The sequence below is a fragment of the Rhinopithecus roxellana genome, chromosome 13 (genome assembly GCF_007565055.1).
Source record: "Rhinopithecus roxellana isolate Shanxi Qingling chromosome 13, ASM756505v1, whole genome shotgun sequence".
NCBI classification, from domain to species: domain Eukaryota; kingdom Metazoa; phylum Chordata; class Mammalia; order Primates; family Cercopithecidae; genus Rhinopithecus; species Rhinopithecus roxellana.
In genome coordinates, this window is record NC_044561.1 from 1,735,136 (window position 1) to 1,750,873 (window position 15,738).

At 55.0% G+C, this 15,738-nt stretch overlaps 1 protein-coding gene across 7 annotated transcripts in view; it reads right to left on the reverse strand.

The window, feature by feature from the left end:
- Positions 1-2,470: 2,470 nt before the first annotated feature.
- The window catches only part of SYNGR1 (synaptogyrin 1), a 33,177-nt gene continuing 19,909 nt past the window's right edge, over positions 2,471-15,738 (reverse strand). Inside the window, exons 2-6 of one of the 7 annotated variants that reach the window (XM_030914881.1) lie at positions 13,577-13,814; positions 11,945-12,090; positions 6,199-6,343; positions 5,043-5,119; positions 2,471-4,835 (exon numbers count right to left, since the gene is read on the reverse strand). In XM_030914881.1, coding sequence (XP_030770741.1) covers positions 4,743-4,835; positions 5,043-5,119; positions 6,199-6,343; positions 11,945-12,090; positions 13,577-13,814 — 699 coding nt within the window. In that variant the 3' untranslated portion in view covers positions 2,471-4,742. Of the gene's footprint in view, positions 6,344-9,748; positions 10,572-10,774; positions 10,911-11,944; positions 12,091-13,576; positions 13,815-15,738 lie in introns of those variants that run through there. The other 6 variants (XM_030914883.1, XM_030914882.1, XM_030914884.1 and 3 more) reach the window with 6 other exon arrangements.

The following is a 15,738-nucleotide window of genomic DNA, read 5'->3' on the forward strand; positions in this document are numbered from 1 at the left end:
GGGATTTTTTTTTTTTTTTTTTTTTTTTTGGAGACAGAGCCTCTCTCTGTCGCAGGCTGGAGTGTGCAGTGGCGCGATCTCGGCTCACCGCAACCTCTTCCTCCTGGGTTCAAGCGATTCTTCTGTCTCGGCCTCCCGAGTACCTGGGACTCTAGGCGCCCACCACCACACCTGGCTAATTTTTTTTTTTTTTTTTTTTGAGACAGAGTTTCGCCCTTGTTGTCCAGCCTGGAGTGCAATGGCGCCATCTCGGCTTACCGCAACCTCCACCTCCCGGGTTCGCTATTCTCCTGCCTCAGCCTCCCGAGTAGCTGGGATTACAGGCATGCACGACCACGCCCGGCTAATTTTTGTATTTTTAGTAGAGACAGGGTTTCTCCATGTTGATCAGGCTGGTCTCGAACTCCTGACCTCAGGTGATCCACCTGCCTCGGCCTCCCAAAGTATTAAGATTATGGGCGTCAGCCACCGCGCCTGGCCTCGGTTCATTTTCAGATTTGTGCCTTCATCAAATACATCTGGACTTCTCCATTCTCCCACAGTCATGGTGACCTTTCTGTCTCTTGACTGCCATCTGACCAGCAGAGTGGCCTTTTGAGAGCACGCACTGTTGTGGTCACCCACCCTTCGTGGCTTTACAGAGGCCTCCAGGCCCTACACTGTGGGATCCATGAGTACCTTCTGGCCTGTCCTTCCTCATTCACCTCTCCCTTCTGTGCATGCACTACACCTGCCTTCCACTACTTCCAAGCTCTTTCTCAGCCGAGGACCCCTGAGTCCCATGTCCTACCTGCAGAACTCACCAGCTTGGGTAACTCACCAGCCTGCCTGCTCACCTCCAACCACTGCTCATGGAGAGCGCTCGAGTCGAGGGTCACCTGCTCGACCGGTGATGGTCGATTTAGTCGGGGTGGTCTAAATTGCATCTCATAATCTCTCCAATCCACTCTAGCACTTAGCACAATTGATATTCTTGCTTGCATGTTTAGTTGACACCATTTCCCCCACTGCGTGATCATCTCCAGGAGGGAACTGCCTACCTCCTTTGGTGTTGGACTCCCAGTGCCTAGCAAGTTTCTGGTACTTTACAGGTTCTGGGTACATTTTTTGCCAGCTCAGGGCCACTAAATTTATTTATTTATTTATTTATTTATTTATTGAGACGGAGTCTTACTCTGTCGCCAGGCTGGAGTGCAGTGGTGTGATCTTGGCTCACTGCAACCTCTGCCTCTCGAGTTCAAATGATTCTCCTGCCTCAGCCTCTCCTGAGTAACTGGGACTGGAGGTGCTGGCCACCACACCCAGCTAATTTTTTTTTTTTTTTTTGAGATAGAGTTTCGCTCTTGTTGCCCAGGCCTGGAGTGCAATGGCATGATCTCGGCTCACCACAACCTCCGCCTCCTGGGTTCAAGCAATTCTCCTGGCTCAGTCTCCCAAGTAGCTGGGATCACAGGCGTGTACCACACAGCTGGCTAATTTTTGTATTTTTAGTAGAGACGAGGTTTTACCATGTTGGCCAAGATGGTCTCCATCTCTTGATCTCGTGATCTACCCACCTCGGCTGCCCAAAGTGCTGGGATTATATGCATGAGCCACTGTGCCCGGGTTAATTTTTTGTTTTGTTTTGTTTAGACATGGGGGTCTCACTATGTTGACCAGGCTAGTCTCGAACTCCTAGGCTCAAGCAACCCTCCCACCTTGGCTTCCCAAAGTGCTGGGATTACAGGTGTGAGCCATGACAGCCAGCTGAAGGCCAGTAAATTTAAAAACCATATCTTGTAAAACATGTGTATGTAAAAGTATGGAAATAAGTTTGGAAGGAATGAGGCCAATCACCTAATCCTGTTTACTTCTGGGGGGTTCGGGAAGGAACCAGGATAGGAAATGGTGATGGGGCATGTATGTGGACATATGCACACGTAAGGTTGCAAGCTCCGCCTCCTGGGTTCACGCCATTCTCCTGTCTCAGCCTCCCGAGTAGCTGGGACTACAGGCGCCCACCACCACATTCGGCTAATTTTTTTTTTTTTTTGTATTTTTAGTAGAGACGGGGTTTCACCATGTTAGCCAGGATGGTCTCGATCTCCTGACCTCGTGATCCGCCCGTCTCGGCCTCCCAAAGTGCTGGGATTACAGGCTTGAGCCACCGCGCCCGGCCTCCTTTTTTTTTTGTATTTTTAGTAGAGATAGGTTTTCACCATGCCTGTCAGGCTGGTCTCGAACTCCTAATCTCAGGTGATCCACCGGGGTAGGAGTTCCCTGGGCCTCCCAAAGTGTTGGGATTACAGGCATGAGCCACAGCGCCCGGCCAATTTTACTTTTTAAAAAGATAATACATTCATAGGTTCATTGTATAATGAAAAATTAACAAACAATAATAACTAAGACATGGCCTGTCTGGGGAGACAAACGGGATGGACCATCCAAGCCAAACGCAGGATGAAGAACAAAGAAACACGGTGACACGCTGGCAATCACTGGTGGGTTCTGAGTCTTCACTTTATTACTATGTCACCAGAAGTCACCACCTTCACTTGGTTCACCACAGATGGATGGATGTCATAAAGGAGGGTGCCACGGGGCCACTGGATTCACTCGAGACTTAACCAGGTGGTGGGGGGGCCTAGAGTGGGGGCCCAGGATGGGGACCGCCCTTCACCGCACACACACGCACACACACACACAGATATATTTATGGAGCCTTATATTATACATCTTATATATAGAAAATATATATATTTATACTATACACAGGCAGTAACGCTGCGGGAGGGGCCAGGGCACCGACAAGGGCTGTGCGCACCAGGGCATGGGGAGTGTCAGGTCAAGTGCATCGCTAGGAGGCAGCCGGCCCAGTCCCTTCTCCCATAAACTCTTGGGGGGACATTCCCCCTTTCGTGCTCCTTAGAGAATCAAAGGGGTCTTGGGCCAAGGTTAGGGGTCCCCCAGGGCTAACAGGCAGGGGCTCTTGGTTACATGGGGAAACCTGGGATCCCCGAGGCTTCGAGGATCAAGAATCACCAGGGAAGGATGGAGTGGGGAACTAACGTCAGTCCCCTGGGAATTAGCCCCTCAACTGCGATACCCCCAGGTGGATCAGGAGCCGTGCAGGCAGGACAGTCTGTGACTGCCCAGGATGAGCCAACTCAGAAGGCAGAAGACCTGGCTCCTGAACCTCTCCCTCTGTGCTTGACCTTGGACAAGTCGCTGTCTCCCTATCCCAGACTCTGCCAACTCTAAGGGTCCTTGCAACTCTACACTTATGCGAAACCTTTTTTTCCTGGGCCCTCTCTTGTGCTTGATGGGGAGGAGGGAGCCACCCTGCAGGGTCCAGCTGCAGCAGGGCCCTTCTCCAAGGAAAGCTTTGGGAGCAAGGGAGAAGCAGGGGAGGGCAGCTGGGAAGAAAAGGGATACCAGACAGAGTCGGGCCTGGGGTCCCCCAGGGGCTGTCCTCTGCCAACAGAAGGAGCGAGCTTCCCCATGAACTTTCCAGGGCAGTGTCAGGAGCCCTGGGTCCCATCCAGATCCCACCCTCCATCTCTCACCCTCTCTCATCTCCATCCTGGGCAGGTCCCTGCCAGAGTCCAGCCTGATGGGGAAGATCATGCCTGGGAGTGCTTCTGGGCTGAACCCGGGAAGAGTGAGGGATTCTTCGTGAGATGACTCAGCAACCCCCATTCTTGGCAGGAGTCTTGACAACTTTCCCTGCCTAGGGTGGCAGGCAGGGCCTGTAACAAACACCCAGGATGGAGTTAAGCTTACCTGGTACCCTGCCCTCCAGCTGAGGATCACCAGCAGCTGGCTGGCACCCAAGGAGAAACAGATGGGCAGCACCCTGAGGTCTCCTAGTGCCCATCAGCAGGGGAGGGTCAGAACATCTCACAGCCTCTTGTGGTGGGCACAGAACTTCACTCTGCCATAAACACTCCTGCACTCACTTACACCCTCACCTATGGCCTGGTATAGGGTCCACTCTTCAGGCTAGCAGATAACCTGCCCCCATGCTTGTCCCATTTGGGCCACCTGGCAGGGAGGACTGTGGACAGAGCCCCTTCCCCAGATTAGAAAATGAAGTCAGCAACAACTAGCTGTCACTCAGCTGCCTGGGGTCCTCTCCATCACTGCTGTCCCTTGGGAGGACTTGGACAGACCTGAGTTTAGATCTGTGTTCCACTGCCAACTTGCCTATACTTGCCGAGCCTCAGTTTCCCTTCTGTTAAATGGGGACAATGGTACTACTTCTCTGCTTAGGACTTCCTCCTCTTTCCCTTAACTCTGGCCAGGCTTTAGGGCCATTGAAGCAGGGACCACCTGTGCCCTTGGTATCGCCAGCACAGGGGCTGGATAACTGCTGAATGAGTAAGCAGGTGAGGGATCGCCTGCCTCTTAGGATTCTTGGAGGGGGGATGGGGGAATGGTGGTGGAAACACCCAGCTCTGGGCCCGTCCACCACCTGCTCTACTCTGTTCCCTGAGGGATGGGCCAGTGGACACTGGGTGGACAGGGGGATGGGCCCCCAGTGCTCTCCTACACCTCCCTGTCCCTTACAGCTCAGTGAAGAGCCCACCTTGTTCAAGAATCGACCTGCCCCCACTCAGAAGAGATTATGACCTCCTCAGGCCTCACAGCCCTTTTTTTGCCTTTGGGTCACCTGCCACCCTCTCCCCCACAGCCCGTGGTCTTCCCTGGGCCTCCCATGCCTCAGGGGCTCTTGCCTGTGTCATCCTGGGGGCAGTGTCTCTTCACAGCTGCAGCCCAGGAGCTGACTTGGCTGATTCCAAAACCACTGTCCTTGCTGCTCTGCCTCCCATAGGGAAGCTGGCTCTGCAGTGGGCCTTCTGGAAGGTCAAGGAAACACCTCTCATGCCCTTGGCTGCTACAGCCCCTGAACCCTGACTGACACCAGATGAGAGGAGAGGTGACATAGCATCCCAGATCAGTTCTGTTTCCTGGGAGGTCACAAGGGCAGGGAATCGAGGCACCTGCTGGGCAGCTGGGGCCAAGAAACCCGGGCATTAGGCCCAGCTTTGCCACTCACTCACCGTGACCTTGGGCCAGTCACACCCTGATCTGTGCCTTGTTGACCACCCAGCCCGAGGTAAGGGCTTAGTGAGCCCTCCTAGAGGCAAGGACAGTGATCAGTCCTCTGAGAGACCACGAAGGGGTTTGCTGGAGCCCCCTGGAACAAGCGTCTGTGGGACATGCAGAGCACAGAGCAGCACCTGGGGCGAGCCCTCTCGGAGGAGGCCAAGGGCCAGGGGTAGTACCAGGGGGATGTGGGCGGAGGGACCTGGAGGTGGGGCTGTCCCCAGGGGAGGAGGAACAGCTGGGGCAGAATGGGCCCTTGACTTGCAGCAGAATCAGGGTGTCTCAAGGGGCTGAGGGTCCAAAGGCCTCCCAGAATGACAGTAACACTGAGCAGGGAAGCCCCAAGCGTGGGGATGGGGGGAGGTGGGTGGCCAGGGAAGAGCATGTGGTCTGCAGTTGGGCAGCCTGGGCTTGGCCCCACCTCTATCACTAGCTGCCTGAGTGACTCTGGGCAAGTAATCTTGACCTCTCTAGACCTCAGTTTCCTCAACCATAAAATGGAGACAGCCCTGACACTCTTAGCAGGGCTGCCAGAGCAGGGTGACAGCCCCCAGTGTCCTGTGGTTGTTCACACTCACCCTATGACCAAGCCACGGTGTAGCCACACTTCCCAGCATTATCTGGGTCTGTCTTTCCCACTATTCTGGCCTCTGGTACCACCAGGGCTTCCTCCACAGCTCACTGCTCCCTTTTCCAGAGGCCGTTTTGGTTAATTTCACCACCCATGCCCAGCACAGGCCGGATGCCCAGCAGGTGCTCAAGGAATGCTTGATGACACAATGTATGAATGCAAATACCCCAGCCCCCACCCTCTAGGCCCCTGTGGGGCACATGCCCTGGGATATACTTGCACACATGTAGACAGTCCCCAACACTGGACTGCCCCAGCCCTGCCCTGAGCTACCCTGGACCTCAGTGGGACACGGCAGAGGCTGATGAGGTGCTGGGCAGGGCAGCTTGGGAGGGAGCAGGGGCTGGGTGTGGAGGGAGGGGACAGACGGGAGAGGGGGCGGGGGCAGGCGGTCACTGTGGCTCAGTAGCCCTGCGACTGGTAGCCCTGGGGCTCGGTGTCGAAGGCGTTGGCCGGCTGCTGGTAGGTGCCGCCCATACCGGCGGGATCTGGCCCAGTGTTGGGCTCCACGTAGGGTGCGTAAGGCATGCTGGAGTCCTGGCTGGGGTCCATGTAGTCCTGGGAGAAGAGGGCCGAGTCGGCGCCAATCTGGTACCGCTGGAAGGCCAGCATGGCCTGGCCCGCCTAGGGACGAAGGCCGGCGGGGACAAGGACAGGCGGGAGGGGGTGGTTAGGGGAGAGACAGACAAGGGCACTGGGTTAGTGGTGGTTAGTTCACAGGACACAGGAAGGAGAGGATTAAAGATCTTCAAAGCACCAAACATGAGACCAAGCTTGGCTGTGGAGAAAGAAGGCTGTTCTCACAGCCATCCCCGGAAATGCCCAAAACCATATCGTCCAGCCAGAAAGTACCCCAGAAGTCACCTGCCCCTGTCTCCCAATCCCAGAGGTCAGTCTGGGCTACCAAAAGTTCTAGATCTCCATTATGGAGTGTTAAGATGGCTCAAAGGCTCACAACAGCCTCCTTTAAAAAAGCTTCTCAGCGGGACAAAGGACTGTTGGCATCTCCTAAGAGCCATTCTTTTGTCTCTTTGCAGCTAGGCATGGCCATGTGACTACGTTTTGGCCAATGGGATACCCTCATGTTCTTTGTCCCACCCTCTGACCTGATGCCTGGAATGCAGATGTGATGGCTGTAACTCTAGTTGCTAAAAGGGACCACAAAGACCATGCACCAAGCCTGTAGGAATGAAAGATGCCTGGGGGCCAGGCACTGTGGCTCATGCCTGTAATCCCACAACTTTGACAGGCCAAGGTGGGAGGATCGCTTGAGGCCAGGCGATCAAGACCAGCCTGGGCTAAAATATGCATCTCTGGCATATTGACTATGTTGAGTTAAAGGCACTTGAAAAACAGCAGGCACAATAACAATCTGACCTCCTTCTTGAAAGCAGGAGAGGCCAGGCGCAAAGGCTCATGCCTGCAATCCCAGCACTTTGGGAGGCCGAGGTGGGTGGATCACTTGAGGTCAGGAGTTCGAGACCAGCCTGGCCAACATGGTGAAACCCCATCTCTACTAAAAATAAAAAAATTAGCCCGGTATGGTGGTGAGTGCCTGTAATCCCAGCTACTCGGGAAATGAGGCAGGAGAATGACTTGAACCCAGGAGGAGGAGATTGCAGTGTCCTGAGACAGCACCACTGCACTCCAGCCTGGGCGACAAAGTGAGACTTTCTCTCAAAAAAAAAAAAAGAAAAACAAAAAGACCAGCTTGGGCAACATAGCAAGACCCCATCTCTACCAAAAAAATCCACAAAAAACAAATTAGCCGGGCATAGTGGTGCTCGCCTGTAGTCCCAGCTACTCAGGAGGCTGAGGTGGGAGGATTGCCTGAGCCTATGGGTTTGAGGCTGCAGTGAGCTATGATCCAGCCTGGGCAACAGAGTGAGACTCTGTCTCTAAAAAAAATAGGAAAGATGCCTGCGTCACTGAAGACCTCTGGAGCCACTATGCCAGCCTTGGGCCCCTTCCACAGTCTTGGACTTGGTTGAAATCACTGTTGTTTGGGATTTCTGTCACCTGCTGCTAAACCTAATTCTAAGTGAGAAACTGAGTTAAATAGAGTGAAACAAGTTTCAGGATCATCGGACTTGGCATAGCTCTGACTATTCAATGTGACTGTGCCTGGCCTGAAGCTCTCCCGCCCCCTTTTTTTTTCTCCACAGATCTCAGATTGGGAGAGACTTGTCTACAGCACACACGCATGGTTAGGAAGTTATTTTTCAATAAAAGCAATTAGGTTGTTATTAAGGACAATGACACTGACCACACTGAGCTAAGTCAAAGTTTAAGTAAATCAAACTTGTCATTAGAAAACCAGCTTAGAGGTTTATTGCAAAAGCCTTCTCCAGAAACTTTCCCGGCCCAGGGAATCTGCCTGTAATGGGAATGTGCTGATACTCTCCAGACCCCTGGAGGGCTGGGAAGATTGAGGCCTAGAAAAGGAAGCGCCGTGGCAGAGTTACTGCTAGAACCCATCCCTAAACATGGGGTCCTACCCCTTCCCCTTCCCAGGTCAGGGCACCCTCACCTCCTTCCCTTTGATTGGCCCCTGACAAGGAACTAAGTCAACCAACAACCTAAAAGAGTCACTTAGTGAAGAGGTAGAGAGTGAACATACCTAGTGTTTTATTCCACAAAGTTCCAGAAACCCAGTGACTGGGCATTTCCTTTTCTTTTCTTTCTTTTCTTTTTTTTTTTTTTTTTGAGACGGAGTCTCGCTCTGTCACCCAGGCTGGGGTGCAATGGCGCAATCTCAGCTCACTGCAACCTCTGCCTCCTGGGTTCAAGTGATTCTCCTACCTCAGCCTCCCGAATAGCTGGGATTACAGGCGCCCACCCACCACCCCAAGCTAATTTTTGTATTTTTAGTAGAGACGGGGTTTTGTCATGTTGGCCAGGCTGGTCTCGAACTCCTGACCTCAGGTGATCCGCCCGCCTTGGCCACCCAAAGTGCTGGGATCACAGGCATGAGCCATCACACCCAGCTAGGACATTACCTTTTGATTGTACTCATTGACCAAAGTTCTGAGGGGCAGCCCTTTCTGGGAGGTGGGTTTTTAAAGCAAAGTGCCAGTGCCTTGGGAAAGGCAGACCAGGTCTAAAGAAATTAGGCTAAGGGATAAGGTGCGGCCCTCTGGGGTTTCCCACTATGTTGGTATGAGGTCCTGGCTGCTGGGGGCTCAGATGCCAGAGCCTGAAGAAGCAGGGGAGGTGAAGAGCCCCCTGAGGGTACACTTGAGCCCTGGCCAGCCCACTGGGACAGAATGAATGAACCTTGAGAGCAATGTCTGTAGACTCGGTTCTCGCCGAGCTCCCTGGCTCTACTGTCCAGGCTGGTTTCCTGTACAGAGGCAGAGGGCTGGAGCAGATAACCCCTACTGACCCTTCTAGCGAGAAGCCTCTGGCCGCCAGGCACTCATACTGTCTCTGTGGTCAGCTCTCCGCCCTCACTAAGTCACAGCTTCATTTGGGCAACCAGTTTATGGGGCCACAAGACAGCAGCAAAGGAGAGGCCTGGGCCCCCGCTGGCCTGGGCTGCAGAGGGAGGATGGGAGTTCTGCTGAGTCCAGGGACCTCGTGGTCCCCTGGCCCCACTTTCTCAGTGCAGGTGCCCTCTCTGCAGCATCTCCAGCGTGCAGCAGGCAGTTTGCGTCTGCACTGGGATGCCTCCAGTGCCAGGAAGCTCACTCTCGGTGTGCTCAGGCCCTGGCAGGGTTGAGGCATTGCTTTGGGGAACTGTCTGTGCTCCACCAACCTCCTCAACTCCTGCAGAGAGCGAAGGAATGGGTGAGCTCCTGCCCAGGCAGCCGGGGGACCCCAGGAGGAAACCTGTGTAGAACCAGAAACCAAAATCCTTTGGAGGAACAAGGATTCATCACCTGAGAATTACTCTCAAAGTAGAGATTCTGGAGGTGCCCCTGACTCTCTGGAGAGAAGAATGAATGAATGAGTGAATGAATGAGTGAGTGAATGAATGAGTGAATGAATGAGTGAATGAATGAATGAGTGAATGAATGAATGAGTGAATGAATGAACGAAAGAGCTTACATTTATTGAGCATGCTTGTCCTAAGCCCTGTGCTGGCCTTTGTTTCGTTGGCACAACAGCCTTGAGAGGTTTGTCCATTATCACCCCTCATTTCAGGTAAGTGGACTAAGGCTTAGAAAGGGGCAGGGGTTTGTCAGGGTCACACAGCACATGAGGACAGAGCCAGACCAGCAGTCCTCTGACATCCTCGGCCAGGCCGCTCACCCTGAGGACAGTGAGGTCACTCTTCACACCGCTGTGAAGGGAGAGGCTATTGCTCTGCACCCACAGCTCAGCAACGGAGGCCATGAATGCCTCCGGGTAGCCCATGTATGGGGCCACCACCAGCCTGGTAAATGCCCACGACTGTCCACTTGGAAGAGACTTTGATGTGTTTGTTTTCTCCTCCCCAGCCTGTGGGCTCCTGGAGCCAAGGATCCCACCTAATTCATCACTAGGCACAAAACAGCTGCTCAATAAATGTTTACTGAATGAAAGAACGCATGAAGAATAAACGAAGGAGGCCGTGAAGGAATGAATGAGTCAATGAAGAACCTGAATCCGTTCCTCAAGCCAGCCTTCCACTGCCCTGCATGCCCTGGCATCTTGGACATTTCTGGCACTAGGCTGCTCCTGCCACCTCACCGCCAGGGGTGATACAGGGATGCCGGCCTCTGCAAGCCAGGGAGGCCTACGGCTGTGCCGAGGCAGGGAACAGTGTGCTGTACTCCTCCTGGAAGCTTAGGTCCTTGAATCTCCGCACGGCCAGGGCTGCGGTCAGGCTCTGCCAGGAGAGAGCAGGGGTGAGGCCGGTGGGGAAGAGCTGGAGAGGTACCAAGGAGGGAGGCTGGCTTCAGGGGGCTGGGCAGGCACCTGTCGGTCAGGTACTTCAGACCCACGGCTAGAAATCATCCACTACTCCTCTGTGAGGCCCGCCCCTAAGCTCCTCCCGTAGGCTGGGTGGTCCCCACTCCTGGGGCACCTTCTCTGGACTGAGATCCCCTGGGGTCACCAGGTTCTTCCTACCCAGTCCTGAGGACACCGAGGGCTGGAGCAGCCAAGGCTGGCCCACTAGGGCCTGAACCACGGGTCTCCTCCTCCAAACGCTTTTAATATTGTTGGGGAGATGGGTATACCCCCAAAACATGGATATCCAGGGGCCCTCAAAAAGAAAAAGAAGTCACCTCAGGGCAAGCCCAGGAGGATGGGGGAAATAGGGAGGGCTGGCGGCTTGTATGTAGCCTCCAGGGTCTTCTTGCAGGAGGCTGGGCCCAGAACTGCTGGCCAGTCCAGAGGGGAGGCAGCTGTGGGTTATGGGGAGGGCTCTTGGGACGGGACTATGGAGTTGAGGTGACCCTAGATCTCTGCAGAAGGGTGATTAGGAGAGAAGAAACAGAGATGACCCAGACCAGCAGGAAAGAGGGGCCGGCCGAGCTGTTGTGCTGCCTGGCCTCCAGTCGGCCAGCCCACGGCCTGCTGGGCCCAGAGACATGCTTTGTTTGACACACACAATATATTGTTTAAACCTGAATAAATTTCCAACACATCAAGATCAGATTTCATGTAAAAATTCAGACTTCTGCCTTCTCTATGTCCCTATGCCTGCTTGGCAGCCGAGCAGAGGTACCCTCTTAGAACAGGCACGCATGTGTCACCTGGCCCGCTCACGGCTCTCAGGTCCTGCCTGGCCCATGTGCATCTGATGTCGACACCTGTTTTCCCCAAATCCTACCCCCTCGTTTTACGGACGGGAAGACAGAAGCTAGGAAAAATTAGAGGCAGCCCCAGTGGGAACCTCCTAATTCCTAGGCAGGGCTTCCCTAGCCTCAAACCCTGCAAGCCTCACCTTCACGTCTAGGCTTCTGCTTTCTCATCTGTGAAAGGGGATAATAAACAACTCATCCACCCAGAGTGGTTTTGAGGGGGGGTGGTCCGTGACTCCCAGGAAGGCTGCTCTGCACCACAGTGAGGGTCTGCCATCTCCAGTGACTGTGCTGCCCTCAAGGGCTGCAGCCTCCTTGCTGAGGGAGGCAGCACCACTGTGGGCGCCGCAGAGACAGGCAGGCAGAAGAGGGAGCGAGGGTGGTGTGGGTTCCCGGAGGCAGAGCGGGCTCGGGGCTAGCGAAAGACCACCAGTCCAGGGGCTCAGTGGGGAAAGGGGGCGAGTGCGGGCTGGTGGGCGGTGGCTGTACTCACCCAGGTGAAGATGGAGAAAAAGGAGAAGGCGATGGCGGCCCGGGCTGCGTCCGTCCCTTCGTTCAGCGGATTGTCCTTGGGCTTGGAGACCTGCCACTGGTTGGCCAGGAAGCAGAAGCCCACGAACCAGAGGAAAGCCCAGAAGGCTGGGGGAGTCCCAGTGCCGGGCAGAACGGGCAGTGCCATACATGGGGTAGAGGGTGAGTGGGGAGAAAATGGGGAAGCCAAGGAACACGGGGACATTCAAGAGCGCATCTCCCATGCTCCCCCACCCCCAAATGGAGAGGCAAGGGGGGCAGGGGAAGAAAGAGGGGAGCCAAGAGAAGATGCAGGCGAGAAGAGGGAAGCCAGCCAGATACAGTGGGGAGGAGGCCACAGACAGGGCAGGGTCAGGGCCAGACAGAGGAGAGCCACGGGCAGTGAGAGGGGAGGATGGAGGGAGAGACAGAGAGAGAAGGCAATCAACTCAGGCCGCATTTCTGCAGCCTCTGCCAAACCCCCATCTCCAGTCACACCCCTGACATGGGTCCCCCTGGTCCACCCCTGATGCCTGCAGCTCTGCAGGCAGGAAGACCCCAACCCCCAGGCTGCCAGACAAATGAGGTGTGGGGAGGAGGACGAGGCTGGGGCAAGGATGGCAGCTTGGCTGGGTGGGCTTCGACTTCTAACGTGCTAAGACCTGACAGAGCCCCAGGTTTAGTGAGGGGCCCACTGAGAGCCGAGCCTGGGGGCGTCAGCAGTGGGAGCCTCATGACCACACAATCTCCTGTGAGTGCCCAGGTCTCCCCAGAGAAGCCCAGACCTGCTCAGGACAAGGGGTGCATCTGCCAAGCAGGTGGGTACCCACCTGGGGCCCAGCCCACCTCCCAGAGGCACTGCCAGGGAACCCTGAGGCTCTGCGGAAGTTTGAGAACCATTCATTCAATTCTAGTTCCTTCTAAAACTAGGCCTCATGACCTGCCTTCAGCCTGGCTTATCCTGAGAGCTCCAGGCTTAGAACTAGGGCTTGGTCCCAGTCCAGAGACCCAAGCCTCAGAACAGCGAGGCTGAAGCCTGGGGTTCTGACCCCTGAAAGCATCCACCAATCAGATTCCTGGAACACACGGGGCAGAGGTCAGGGTGCCTCTGCCAAAGGCTGCTTCTGAAGGGCAAAGGGCAGCAGGTCAGGGTGGCTCTACAGGTCCAGGCCCTGGTCCTGCCAAGGTCGGGCTGGGAGGGGTGGGCAGGCTGAGGCTCCAGGGCCCCTGCTGTGCAGTGGGCACCCAGTCACCACCTTGCTTAGTCCTCATGAGGCTGCCCCAGGGAGGTGGCACAGAAGAGGCCACTGAAACATGGGCCAAGCCATGGGGGCTGGGACATTACAGTGGCATCCATGGGTCCCTTAGACTAGAAGGAACTAGAATCCCATCCACACTCCCCTGCCTGTGGCAGCATGGGTTATTTTGGAGTCCCAGGCCCTGTCCTGGTCCCATCTTTCCTGCTGCCAGCCATGTGACCCTGAGTCTGTCCATTCACCCGCCTGCACCTCATTTCCTCATCTGGAAAATGGGAAGAAAGGTGGCAGCCACCTCCTATGGCTGGGACAGTCCTCTGCAGACTCTGTGCAGGGGGTACCCGCTGGGTGGGGCTCACCCGAGACACCGATGTCAGACAAGACGGCTTTCTTGCGGTCCTTGACGCTGCTGATCTGTGGGAAGTACACGTCCAGGGCCAGGTACAGCAGGCAGGTGAGGAAGGCGAGCACACCCACGGCCACGCCATAGCTGCAGGCGTTGGGGTTGCGGTTGTAGATGCAGAACTCTTCTCCCTCGGAGGCGCTGTTGAGGTAGCCCTCGTTCACGATGGAGCCGAACACCACTATGGAGAACAGCTGTCGGGGGCGGGGCCACCCCTTAGACGTGGGCAGAGCCCTGCCTGACACCACCCAGGGGACAGGGAGGCTGCCACCCTCGCCTGCTGCCTGGCCCTCCATGAGCTACAAGGACCAGGTGAAGCAGGCATTTCAGAGCGGGGTCCCCAGAGCAACTTCTGTGGGTCACACAATGCAGGTGGGTGTCAATCACTTCCTTCCTCAGCCACAGGCACTGAGGACCCTCTGACCATAGATGTGGCCTCTTCCACCACCCCTCAGCCAGGTCTTAAAGGTCTTCCCAGGCACTGACACCAAGATATCCTGGGACTGGACCCACCCCAAATAACAAGGAGCCATAGGCCCTCCTGGGCTGTGAACCTGTCCAGCCCCCACCCCCAGGCTGACTCCTCCAGAAGCTGGCATGCGCTGGGCCCCATCTTGTGTTCCCCCTCCCTCTGCAGAGCTGTGGGCTGGTCTGGGGTCTCAGGCCCCTACCCAGACCCGGCAAGTGGATGGAGTGATGAATGAAAAAATAACAGTGGGCTAGGGGCGGTGGCTCATGCCTGTAATCCCAGCACTTTGGGAGGCCAAAGCAGGAGGATCACTTGAGCTCAGCAGTTGGAGACCCGCCTGGGCAACATGGCAAAACCTCGCGTCTACTAAAAAATACAAAAATTACCCAGGTATGGTGGTGCATGCCTGCAGTCCCAGGTACCAGGGAAGATGAGAGGGAGGACCTCTTGAACCCAGGCGGCGGACGTTTTAGTGAGCCATGATCATGCCACTACACTCCAGCCTGGGTGACAGAGAGAGTCTCTGTCTCAAAAACAAACAAACAAACAAACAAAAAACAAAAACAAAAACAAAAACTCTCGGGCCAGGCATGGTGGCTCACGCCTGTAATCCCAGCACTTTGGGAGGCAGAGGCAGGTGGATCATGAGGTCAGGAGTTTGAAACCCAGCCTAGCCAACATGGTGAAACCCCATCTTTACTAAAACACAAAAATTAGCTGGGCATGGTGGCAGGCGCCTGTAATCCCAGCTACTCGGGAGGCTGAGGCAGTGAACCTGGGAGGTGGAGATTGCAGTGAGCCGAGATTGAGCCACTGCACTCTAGCCTGGGCAACAGAGCAAGGCTCTGTCTCAAAAAAAAAAAAAAATCTATCTATGTTTATGTGTGTATTATATAGAAAATAACAATGGACACAATTCTGCCAGATACAGGGCACCCTGCATGATCCCAAGGATATTACACATGCTATCTCACTGACCCCCCTACAAGATATGGCAAGAAGTGATGGGATATCACTTCTGGGAGTAAGTGACAAAGGATTTCTGCTTCCATCTTGCTCATCCTCTCCTCCCCCACTCCCTGGTTGCTCTGATGAAAGCTGTTGTGTTTTGGGCTACCCTTTGGAAAGATACGCATGGCAAGGAACTGAGGGAAGTCTTCAGCCAACTGCCCACAGGGAACTGGGCTCCTCAGTCCAACACCCACAAGGAATTGAATCCTGCCAATACCATGTCAGCGAGCTTAAGAATGGATCCACCCAGGCCAGGCACAGTGGCTCATGCCTGTAATCCCAGCACTTTGGGAGGTTTAGGTGGGCGGATCACCTCAGGTCAGGAGTTCAGGACCAGCCTGGCCAATACGGTGAAACCCTGTCTCTACTAAAAATACAAAAAGTAGCCGGGCATAGTAGCACATGCCCGTCATCCAGTTACTTGGGAGGCTGAGGCAGGAGAATTGCTTGAGCCCAGGAGAATTGTTTGCTGGGCCTAGGCGGAGGTTGCAGTGAGCCAAGATTGTGCCACTGCATTCCAATGTGGGTGAGAGAGCGAAACTCCATCTCAAAAAAAAAAAAAAGGCCAGGCATGGTGTCTCTCACGCCTGTAATCCCAGCACTTTGGGAGGCCGAGGTGGGCAAATCACGAGGTCAGG